The sequence below is a fragment of the Falco naumanni genome, chromosome 8 (genome assembly GCF_017639655.2).
Source record: "Falco naumanni isolate bFalNau1 chromosome 8, bFalNau1.pat, whole genome shotgun sequence".
Lineage (NCBI taxonomy): Eukaryota > Metazoa > Chordata > Aves > Falconiformes > Falconidae > Falco > Falco naumanni.
In genome coordinates this window covers 43,899,257-43,911,139 of record NC_054061.1, presented here as the reverse complement: position 1 = coordinate 43,911,139, position 11,883 = coordinate 43,899,257, and the positions used below count along the sequence as shown (strand labels likewise).

The following is an 11,883-nucleotide window of genomic DNA, read 5'->3' as shown; positions in this document are numbered from 1 at the left end:
AAGGACTCAAGTCTTCCTTTTTCTCAGTGTAGCTCAATCTACTCTTGTAAAGGGTGTTCAGAATTATTCCAGCCTATCTTATTTCTCTTGTTAATACCCTAAAAAGCTTTTAGAAAATAAGTCATTTGGAAATGCCTCTTTACCTCCCATTCCTTTTCAAGTAAAAATTCCATCTGTTGCTTCTTTGTAGAGCAGGCACTGAAGGGCCAATGAACTGGAGCAAAAATGGGGACCTCTGCTCCTCAGAGACAGAGAAAGTGCCAAAGAAGTCTGCTTGCAGTAAGGCAAGTACCAAGAACTTTGGTAACTAGAGATTAAGCAAAGCATTATTGCCTGCCCTTTGTGACTGTGTCTCTAGGACAAGGCACAGGGACTTGGAGGCTGGACCAGACAGTGCTGACCAAAGGGTGAAGGGTACAACGGGAAGCTTCTTAACCTTTCTCCCTTCCTTCTGCCTTCCCAATAACTCTCTTACCTCTGTACTGTTACTGTCAAACTCCATCACAGGTGCAGTTCTGTGGGTCAAATACACAGGGAGTGTTTGGAAGCTCATTCAGTGGCTGTGTTTCTACTAGTCTCACTTGTTCAGTGGCAGTTACCAAAAATGGTGCACAGTTCCGATGCACTACTGCTTATTCCAGGGCACAGTGATACAATTCCAGATTGAAAGAGAGAAGTTGTAATGTGTCACTAACCAGGAGATCTTGAGGAAACTTCTGGCCACAGTGCCAGCTGCATTGTGCAATCCTGACTGTGATTTCTTTTTTGGCCTGATTCACATCTCCTCCAATGTTTCTCACATTCCTGTGGGCTGGGGATCCACCTTTGATCCAGTCTTCTGGAAACTGGTCCTCTAGTTACGAATATACATTAGATGTGTGGGAACCATATCAACTAAGGCCCTCTTTTTCTTAGTCTAGATAAGGTGGTTCTTGTTTGTTCTTTAAATCCTTGGAAAAAATGCCTCCCTGGCAAATGACTGCTGTTGTTTTAGATACTGTGAAATGTGATATAGTTTATATCAGAAACTTGGGGCTGTTTTCTGCTTTTTTCTTCTATATGTTGTAGAGTTGCAATCATTACTGGTTCTCTGTACAAGATGCAGCTAAATTCCCTAAAATGTGACTTGCTATTTATGGAAACTTCTGCTCACACTACGTGTATTTGGAAAGATTAAGCGGTAAAGTCCAAATACACACTGCTGCTGTGGAGCCCCATGAAAACAACTAAGTCTGCTCTCCCTGAAGTCTCGTGGGTTTGATGCAAACTGAATTGAGCCTTAGGTGAAGGGAATGCCTTGAGTAGTACCTCTAAAGAAACACTTCTTCCATTGATATTAATTAATATAATACATATTAATATAATAGATAATTAATATAAAAATTAATTCTGCCTGTTAAGGAAGGAATCCTCTAACACACACAAATATTGTTGCTTGCTTTAAAACAGAGGTTCCATTAAAGAAATGGGACACTTTAAACTGTAGAACAGCAAAACCAGATGAAATCTGAAGAATTAACTGCTGCTGTTGCATATTTGTACTATTATTCGGGCAGAGAGACAGTCTTTAATTTAGATTTCTATGAGTGTTCATTACCAACACTCTCTCAAAAAATGAGAATGGCTACAGGTAGCCTTGCTTTAGCATGATTAAACAAAAATAATAAAAAAGCTTGTCATGATAAAGGCATGGGATTTAATGATGAAGCTTGAAATATGAAATTGGAAATATAGTTTGTAACGTAGGATGTTTTCTATGTGGAAAAACCTGGGTTTATCCAAGGACAGATCAACTATAAGATTACCAAATGCCGGTGGCAAGTACAGCTTTACTGGATAATGCACTGGGCAGATCCTCAGCCTCTGTAAACTGTCCTAGCCTTGAGAAGTTCAGAAGAGACAAGTTTACAAGTGCAGATCTAACCCAGTGTTTCTTTTAGTGAATATTTTTGTGGTTTGGTTTTATTTTATGTTTTTAATTAACCATCAGCTTTGTATCTTTACCTAGTCATACATCAACCCTGGTGTTTCTATCTGTGTTAAGAATTGGATGAGTTTGGACACTAAATTAGAACTGAACCCTGGTCAAAAATCAACACTTTTAATTTTTAACTTCTGTGCTTACAGGTTAAAGATGCATGCTAAGCAACGTGGCTGGTTGTTCATTGTTCTAAACTACACCTTTAACAGCTTTTATCATTGCTTGCTTACAGCAAAAACCAGGCAAGCAAACACATCCCAAACTGGGTTTTTAATTAAAAGCAGAGTTCAGTGAACAACTGCATTGCCTATGTTTTCTCCCTCCAACCTTCTAATAGATATAGTCTGCATCTTCTTAAACTTGAAATAACCTAACTAAAAATCTCTAGATCTAGTTCACTCAGAGAACAATCAGCTGGTATCTTAGTCAACAGGAAGCTGAGAGGGAGAGGTATGTTACACTAACACGAGTGATTATGGATGTAGTTATGGGAAAGCCCTGAGGTGTTTTGAGTCAGATCTTGCACCTCTAATCTCACTGAAGTCCTATCTGATGGTGTCCAGCAGGACAAGGTCCCTTTGGCAGGATGATGAAGTGCCACGGTGAAGTGAGAGGACAAAACTTTAGATGAAGTAAACAGAGAAAAACATTGTCCTATACTGGTTCCTTAGTGGCAATCATTCTTCAGCAGTGAAGCATCTGAGCTGATCAGTCCATTTGTCTCTGAATGCCAATTTTGTCATGTGAGTGCAAAGTATAATGGCTGGGAAGTGCTTGACCCGCTGTTTCAGCGCAGGGCTTCTCACTATGAACAGTGTCTCCACCATTCCTGTTTGAGAAATCCCTCTTGCCCACTGCTCTGGGAAGTATAGATGTGTAGAAATGGTAATGGTGAATGGGGCAGGAGCCACACCTTCTGGCTGCCAGCTGTGTGGGAGTGAAACATAGGTAGGTGCCTCCCAAAGCTTGTATCCAGGTCACCTCAAACATAGTGACAGAAAGTACACATAGCTCCCAAGCAGTGTTTGCCCTGTCTGCATGTTGCTGAGGTGTGAACTGCTTAAAACAACTCCCCTTCTAATTAAGGGCCGTCAATCTGTGTGTTGGCTTTTCAGGCACCCATCTGCACACAGCAGATCTGCTTGCTACCCTCAGAGGATCCCTTCCTTCCCTCCCCATCGGCGTTGTTGAGGGATTAAAGCAGCGGCGGCCCCATACACAAACGCAGCTGGTTCCGTTTGGTCAGCCTGAGCCTTGCTGTGAAACCACGACAAGAATTCCAGTAAGTTGGCAACACTGAAACACAAAGAAAACAACAATAGGAAAAGTCCTTCCGTGCAGAAAGGAATGTTTCAAGCACTGTTCCCCTACAGTGAAAGGAGAGAGGGTGGGAGGGAGGAGAGAGATTTGAAGAGGGCAGGTCCCCCCCCCTCCCCCGGCAGCTCTGGATCTTGTGATGGAGAGATCTTATCCTCTCTTTGTGATTCAGAGGTGCCAGGAAGCTAATTGAATATTCCGATCTGCCCCCAGTGTTTCTTGTGGCTTGACCCCGGTGCTGTGTCGTACCACTACACCAAACAGCCCTGAACCTGCATAAATCACAACCTTGCAAAAGCCTACATGCCACATCTTCTTCCCCTTCCCCCTTCCACCCCCCACCCCCCCTTCTATCTTGTTAGAAAACCTTTACGGAAAGATTTAGAGGGATTAGCATCCTACACGACCTGGAGAAAAAACACAATCTTGTAATAAGCAACAATATGTTCCTACACAACTTTTGCAAGAATAATCTAGACACCTCTACCCTTTAATTGAAATTGCAGTCCATTGGAAAAAGTGGAAGAGTTAATGTTTTGAAATATCATTTAAGTTCTCTTGCAATATCAGCAAATACCCACTGCTGTATAATGAACATGGTATGAAGCTAATGTAAACAATATATGGAATTTATAAAGGTGGTGTCATTAAAATTAATCTGACAAAGCCTCTTGCAAGAGAAATAGACCCATCTTTCTCCCATGGTATGTATGCACAGTAGTCATTGTTCACATGCATGTGCACAGGTACAGAGAAAGGAATAGCTTGGCGTAACTAAATTTTCTCCATGGAAGACTATTTCTGACTAATATAAACCAAAATAATGATTTAAGTTCACACAGTTTATGCATGGTGCTTCTGATCCTGCAAGCAAAGCTTCCAAAGTGTTTGCCCTTTTCCCAAGACTGAAGTATTAGGATATCTTTATCTTTCCCTGGTGATATGCTGCAGTGTTCTACCCTTGTGAGTAGGTATATGATTCCTGAAATGGTAGCGGTAAAAGATAGGCAGACATTTCACGTGCGCTGCACACAGTTGGAAAGTTAGAACCAGAGTAAGGTGTCTCCAGCTGGCGTCCTAAGCATTCTCAGCTAAAGAACTTTACCAAACTGGATTTATCTGCTAAGAAAATGCAGAAGTTTCATCCCCACAGTTTCTCTTTTACAATATTTATGCGAGGAACAATAATAGTAAAGAGTTTTAATCTTTATCCCCTGCATTGGTAAGTAGGCGTTGTGACATTCTTCAAAGTTGTCAAAAATCCTTTTCTTATTTGTAGCACTTTGGGACACTAAAACCCGGGACATATTTCACTTGCTATCTGAATTCCCCTGATCTACTCAAAAGGTAGCACCCACGGGCTCTGATACAAAGTCTGCAAAGTGCAGGGACTTGGAAGCATCTTGCCTGTCCTGCAAAGAGTGGAAGGAGGGGCAGAGGCAGCCTGTGGCTGCAGGGCCTGGAGCAGTGCCTGATTCCCTCATGCTAGTTCCGGGGCCGACGGGTATAAAGAGCTTTATGCAATGTCTGGAGGGTGGGAGTTTATAGAAAACGCAATGTCTCAACAGTCGAACACGCCTTTCTTCTGCAACTAGCGGGATAAGAAAAAGACACCAGGCTCCTTGTGCTGCTGCTGTGCAGATCAGCACCCCGGAGTCGAGGAGCCAGCTTCTGAGGGAGCTGGAGCATCCCAGCCCAGATGGGACCTCACCATCGGATGGATGGAAGAGCAGCAACTGCTTGCAAACTGCTCATATTATTCGCTGCATGCATAATGCAGGGCAGTTGCCAAGGTAAGCGCTATGCTCCAGCCTCTCCGGAACGGGACTTGCACGGCAAGGAGCACATCCCTATCCAGGGGACTTCTATGAGAAAAAGACAAAAGTGCAGGAAATTAGAGGGTTAACGGGAGGCTATTCGAGAAGTTCTTTCTAATAGTTAGGGGAGACAGTTGACTCTTTTCAGGAGTCATTTGTTGGAGTCAATTTCTGTTGTGGAAAAGGAAGTAGCGCCTTAAAACCCACTACAAACACCACCGGCTCTAACTTCACTTCATCTTAGTTTTAAATTATCCCAGGATGTCTTTTTCTGGTTGTTTTTCTGGTTTATACAAACTTTTTTTATGGTTGTACAAGACAGTAACACATAAATGTTGCTAAATTTGAAGGGACAGGTCAGACTTTACAACTCCACAGTCTAAACTCAGTTTTGCAGACATGCAAGTGGGCAGCTTTTCCTATAGCGAGTACAGCTTACTGGCTTTGGATAAGGTTAAAAAAAAAATCACTCCAGAGTTTTTTCATTTTTTTTCCTTGCAATCTTTGTGCCTTTCTTGCTACTGAAGTGTGGGTGGTTTTGCAGAGCAGAGTTCACCTGCATTCCTAGAGCAGGTTTGGTGACCACTAAAATTGTACCTAGAGTTGTTTTTGATGAGAAGTGCACAGGCTGTGGCACTTGCATGTAGACAGGTTGTGCCTGTTGGCGCGGGGGGCGGGGGGAGTGGTTTATGCGTGGTCAGGCTTGCGTACGTGTGGTATATGCAGTCATTTACAGAAGGCTATAAGAAAGAAACAGATGCTTAGTCTGGAGCACAATAAGCTCCCCTCAGTCGGTCTCAGACGCAGATTTGAAGTTGAGAGAGGGAGAACTTTTTCTCTGAGCTTTGCTGTTGCTAGGCGACATCTGGGAGCATGTGACGGGCAGAGCAGGCTGAGTGCCGCTCCTCTGGTACTAATCTGGCTGCTAGGGATGGAAGTAGCTGTGTCTGAAGTCTTCTTCACAGCCTGTGCCTGCAGCCCATCTCTTCCTCTCTCCCTCTCTTCGCGGTTTAATTGCAATGAAAACGAAGCTTGTCTTGTTGGAGCAAGGGTGGCTGAAGTGCATTCCATCGGCCCCATGTATTGACCTGGCAGTCCTGCTGGTTGTGTGTGTCTGTGTATTACATGTGCATTCAAATTGTTAATCTGCTTTCTTTGCTCAACTCTTAGTTTAAGCTCCTTAGACAGAATCAAGTAAGCAACTGCTGTTAGCTCCCACTCCCGAGCAGGGAAGTAGAAGATAGCTAATGTGCTGCAGGAGACCTGCAAAAGCTCTAGCCAAGGAGGTCACACCAGGCATAATCCTGTGTACTATTATTTTACATTGGGTAGAATGGAAGCTGCAGTGTTGATCTGAAAGTTTATTTCTTTGCTCTACAGCCGCTTTGGACTGTTCAAGATGTGCCTGGTAAACGACATGACAGGATAAGCAGAGGGAAGGTTTGAACTAGCATCCATAGGCAGTGGAAGTACAGAAGGTTTTTACTGTGGTGTCACAATCTGCCCCCCACCCCCTTCAGAGTAGAGTAACTGCAAATGAAACAGTGCAGTTTTAGTTAACAGGTAACTGATACTAGTAAAATCTCTGGATAGCAATCTTGGCCACACTGTGAATATTATTGTGAAATATTTGGTATCTCTAAGTTCCAGCTCCCTGAATGTTGAGATCATGTCAGACTCATTTAAAAAAAAATATTGCAAGAATCATGAAAGTAGTTCCAAGGCTCAGAAGGAAAATGGTGAAAATCATACTATCTTGTCTAATCCTCAGTATTTTCAAAGGTGCTTCTGTGATGGTTTTGAAGGTTTTGGTGGCGATATCTGAGTGCTCCCCCGTATAAGCTAGATGTTTCTAGAAGTAGCTGCACCTGAGCACTTGCTCAAATGATAGTATCAGGATTCTTCCTTGATTTATTTAATTCTGGATTTACTGGAGTTAGACCACTTATAAACTGAAAAAAAATACCACCTCTTGTCATTGCCAGTAGTATAGGGCCTGGTTCTACAGCCTTTACTCTGCAAAACTGGTTGCCTGTGGGCTTTTATTAGAAAAAACTGCAGCTGGAATCTAAAAAACTACCTAAGTGAAGGTAGTGTGAAGAAGGAGCATCACGGGATTAACCTTAATGTTTGTTTTGAGAAATCTCAAAGTGCTTCACGCTCAGTCACAAAGTAGACACACTGGATGGATGTTGTACTCTCAGCAGTTTTGCAAGAGGTCAAATGAGATCACTAGGGCAACTTCACATTTGAACAATGAGTTCTTTAACATTACTGCAAAGCATACTAGATCTAAATACTCCTGCAATATTCCACATCGTATGTTATCAGGCTCACCTTATATAACATGGAAGTCTCGCTGTACTTTTTTGAATGAGGATTTAGTTCCTGAGAGTGTTTGAATTTTTTTTAAATGATTTAGCACCAAAGGAACTGTTAGCTTAGCTTCTTTATAAAATAATTCATTTATATAAGATCATATATACATAATTCAGAGAAATATGTTTTTCTTTGTAACAAAAAAAACCCCCACCCTTCTTTCTAGACAAAAAGTATTGAGAACTTTCTTCACAAATATATAGTAGTTAATATTTCTGTAACCTACATATTTCAAATCACTTAAATTTCCTTCATTGCTTTTTGGTATCCCTTATGTCCTGATGACCTACTTCCAACAGAGATTATTTAAATCTTCCAGAAAATAAATTTAATGTATTAAAATAGTATGAAATATTTAATAAATGACATTGGTATTGATTTTTGTCACCAATTCTGTTAAACTAGTGCAAGTTACAAAACAATGCCAGTGCCATCTTTTCTCAGACTTGCATGTACTCACTCTGAAATTCAGACTGTGCTGCAATTTATTGCAAAGTACCAAATTGCTATGTAAAGGCCAGGATTTCACTGTATTGTGTAGTTTTCAACGTTTAAATTGCTGTTTGCCTCCCCCATTTTTCTGGTGGATACTTCTAAGGATATTGTTATTTCCTTAGCACACTTCGTGTATGGAATCAAAGATGACTGATTCATATGAATGATTGCTTAGCCAGGCTGTGTATTTTCTATGCTGATATTCATAATATTTGTGTAAACTTTCAAATTCTGGAAATGCAGGTATCTCCATTAATGGTCTTTCTCTCCACATATATGCTAATTTTTTTTAATTTTGGATTCTATACTGAGTTAAGAGGCCAGATCAATACAGCTGGGTTGACTTCTAGTATTTTTTGCTCCTCTTTTCAATAAATCATAGTTTACTGCCTTTTTTTTTAAGGTTTCTGTTGTTGTTTTCAAGATTAGAAGACTTAATTTTAAATACTTTTTTTATAGGGAAGCTGATTATCTATTCTGCATGCTTCTTGGCAAAACGTGATTTGTACAGAAACTTTGCTCTGATATAAAAGTTAATGTATCAAATTTGATTTACTTCTTAAATCTCTGCAATGATAAATCATCAGCTGAATTGTATCCCTGGCCAACATGACTAAGTTACCATTATAAGGTCTCTATTAGCCTGAGAATGAAGGCTATTCTAACAATGAATCTATATGGTGTGATATATCTCAGAAATCACAATGAACATTTGCATGAAGTGAGGCCAGTAATTGAATAGGTACAATAAGACTAAGTAGAGAAGAGCTACAGAAGCTCTTTCCAGAATGGCAAGGGGAAACGTGCTTTTCCGTCAAACACTGTAATAGTTCAATCTCAAAATTAATAATTCAGTAGTTTTTAGGCATTGCCTTCACTCAAATCTATTTAATTTATCTGTAGGATGATGTGTAGTGGTGTTGCTGTAGGCGACAGGCCAGAGTCAGTATTCATACTCCCTTGTACAGCACTGTGCACATTTAAATGACAGAGAAGCCTGTCTGTAAGATTACGCCCCTGCCAAGACCTAGTGTTTGAAGACCTTGAGTGAGACTTTCCTTGGGGACTGAGAATTTGGGAGTAATGAGAAGGGAGAAAGGATGGCAAAGAAAATGCGTATACCTATGCAATCCTGATATACAATTTAATAGGTATTGTGCATGACCTATGGGCTGCAGTGTTCATAATCCTGCACTAGTATAATTTTCTTGGTTTCTCTTGGAGATGTACTCACACAAAATTAGGAGGAAAAAATCCCATTGAGTGTCCATCTGCCTGGCTCTGAACTAATTTATTGCCTGAAGGCTGACAATTTAGAAGTACCTATCAGTGAAACACATTATGATGTTCTCACATTTATTTAATGAGTGGTATTTCTGTGCACTGACAGACTTATTTTTTTTATGGTTCTTTTTAATGAGTAGACCTTTTAAGTACATCTCTTGAATTTTCTTAATAATTTACTCTTTTTTTTTTTTTTTTTTTCTGTATTCTGTTCAGCAAAGCATATCAGGAATTTGCAAAGTAATCAGCTAAAGTGAGGAATGGGACAAATCCCAGAATTTTAGTTAAAAATTGAAAGCAGTAATTGGATGACACCTGGTTAGATTTAGGTTCTATGCCAAATGCTAGAATTACAGTAAATAATTAAGCTACAAGAGTCAAGACAAACAGAGACAGAACATCTAAGGAGATTTCAGCTAAAATAAATGTGTGATGTATGTGATGCTTCTATTTCCCTTTAAGACAAACCAAAACCTTCTTTCATAAATTGAGCTGATTGGAAATTTGAGCAATGAAATCCTACTTTAATCCAGATTTACTTTCCATGTGTTTTGCAGGAAATGAGCAAAGATTCATTTGGGGGAAAGGTAGAATGCAATTTCATTAAAGCCTTTTAATTCTTTTCCTTTTGGGCTTCCTGGATTGATGTGAAATCAATCACACTGTTTGGGGCCTTTCCCCCTCTGTATGCCTTCTTCCACTGTTAGGTTATTGCCAGATCAAAGCCCAATGGCGTTTTTTTAACTTCTCATTATTTAGCACTGAACTTGAGGTTCTTCTGTCAAGATTTTTCTTTTTACATGAATACTTTTATTTTTAATTGAGCAGTAAACAGGCACACTGTAGAGGTAGCTAATTTTATCTTTATGAATATTGGACCAAATTCTGTTCAGCTTTCCTACAATATTATTTTTAGATGTGAGAACTTGTGAAAACTCTTCACAGAGACAAATATGGAACTTTGAATCACACTGTGCTATCACTTTTTAAAGCAAGAGTTTATAATTGTTTCTCCTGTTTTAGAGCTCTGCTTAAAAAGTGCTGGAACCATATAGCACTTCGGATGTTTCAAAGCAAATTACACTTTACAGAAGTTGTCACTGTTGAAAAACATTAAAGGTCTCTTCTAACTAATGATCTACAGGTTGACATCTATTTAAATAGAGGGTGATGTTTTTATTCTACTATGGCTAATTAGTGATGATAATCAGATAATTTGTCAGCTTCTTTTTAATATTTTACATTTGAATGTGGCAAATACAGGACAGAGCTGTTTTACGAATTACTTAAAACTGAAGTGCTGCTTTATATAATTGTGATAATTATACTTTATTCTTAAAGATACCTTGAGCTGTTTCTAGATGAAGGAACAAGGGTTTTTTTTCTGAGTCAACTCAGCGTAACTCCATTAATTTCAAATAAATTATCCTTGATTTGTAGTGATCTAAGAGAGATAGAATAGGATTCAGTGAAGAGTAAACATCTCTTAATAGCTTATTATTGAGATCCATTTTGAAGTCTACTTCATTATGATAATGTTAATTTTATTAACTGCTTTTTGCTTCCTTAACTCAGCACACTTTTGGAACAGTTAAAGAAAATGAAGTGTTACAAGTAAGCATAGAAATATTTAATGGAATGGATAGCCTTTAGCGGATTCCATAAGCTTTTACTATTGGTTTCAAGGCTTTTAATGTTTTCTTTGTTTTGCAATGCTTAAAGTGGATTAGAGATCTAAGGATCACTGTTACAAGTTTTGTTTTGGATTAATGAAATGACATATAAGAGTTGACTGAAATTGTTCTATTTTTATGACCTGTTCTGTTTTGTGCTTTTAACATGAATAAGTTGCCTTTGTTTTATAATCAAGAAGCCAGATCTTCAGTAAAAGGGCACTGTTTACAGCAGCAATGTGTCTACCCAATTATTTTCTTGTGCAAGCAGGTCATGATACTACACCCTGCTGAGTTGAGTGGAAGAATGGAGGTCTATTCCAATAGGGTCTCCCTTTGATGGGGATTGCAGGCTCATGCTTTTGTGGAGCAGGAAGGATGGGGGGTTTAGTGTGTTCTGTGGCATCTCTTAAAAAAAGTAATAAAAGGCATAGTCCACAAGATATCCCAGGAACTAACACATTCACTGATATATTTAGAATCTAAGTAATGTTTTTTATCTTCAGAAGCCATTGTGCACATTATCAATTCAGATAAATATACCAGAGTTTAGTTAGTTTGAGGAAGTATGGGGCCTGCAGAACTAGAGTACATACATATATCAATAATCCTCCCCAGGATTTGCCCAGAAGATGTGTTCACATTATTAAACACCAGTGGGAGACCCCATTTAGATCTGATCAAGCCCTTGTCATACCTTGTGATGTAAGGGTACAGTTTCACAAGTGATGAGCCAAGTGAACTGTTCCACTGTTGCTGGAAGCAGGAGGCCCCGCTCTTCTTCCCTTTCTCTCCCAGTGCTCCACTCCCAGGTTGCTGCCAGCCTTCTCGTTCTTGCTACCTGCTTTGTGCTAGCACCACTGCTCATAGGATCTCTCTGTGAGCTGCTTTCACTTAGAAACCTGGAGGAAAACTAAACCAGGCTTAGGGTATTAGG

General features: G+C 39.7%; 1 protein-coding gene across 6 annotated transcripts in view; it reads left to right on the top strand.

Annotated features, from left to right (window-relative positions):
• Nucleotides 1-4,785: 4,785 nt before the first annotated feature.
• The window catches only part of LRP2 (LDL receptor related protein 2), a 128,222-nt gene continuing 121,124 nt past the window's right edge, over nt 4,786-11,883 (top strand). For all 6 annotated transcript variants that reach the window (XM_040605081.1, XM_040605080.1, XM_040605078.1 and 3 more), the window contains exon 1: nt 4,786-5,091. In XM_040605081.1, the coding sequence (XP_040461015.1) occupies nt 4,998-5,091 (94 nt within the window). In that variant the 5' untranslated portion in view covers nt 4,786-4,997. The remainder of the gene's footprint in view (nt 5,092-11,883) is intronic.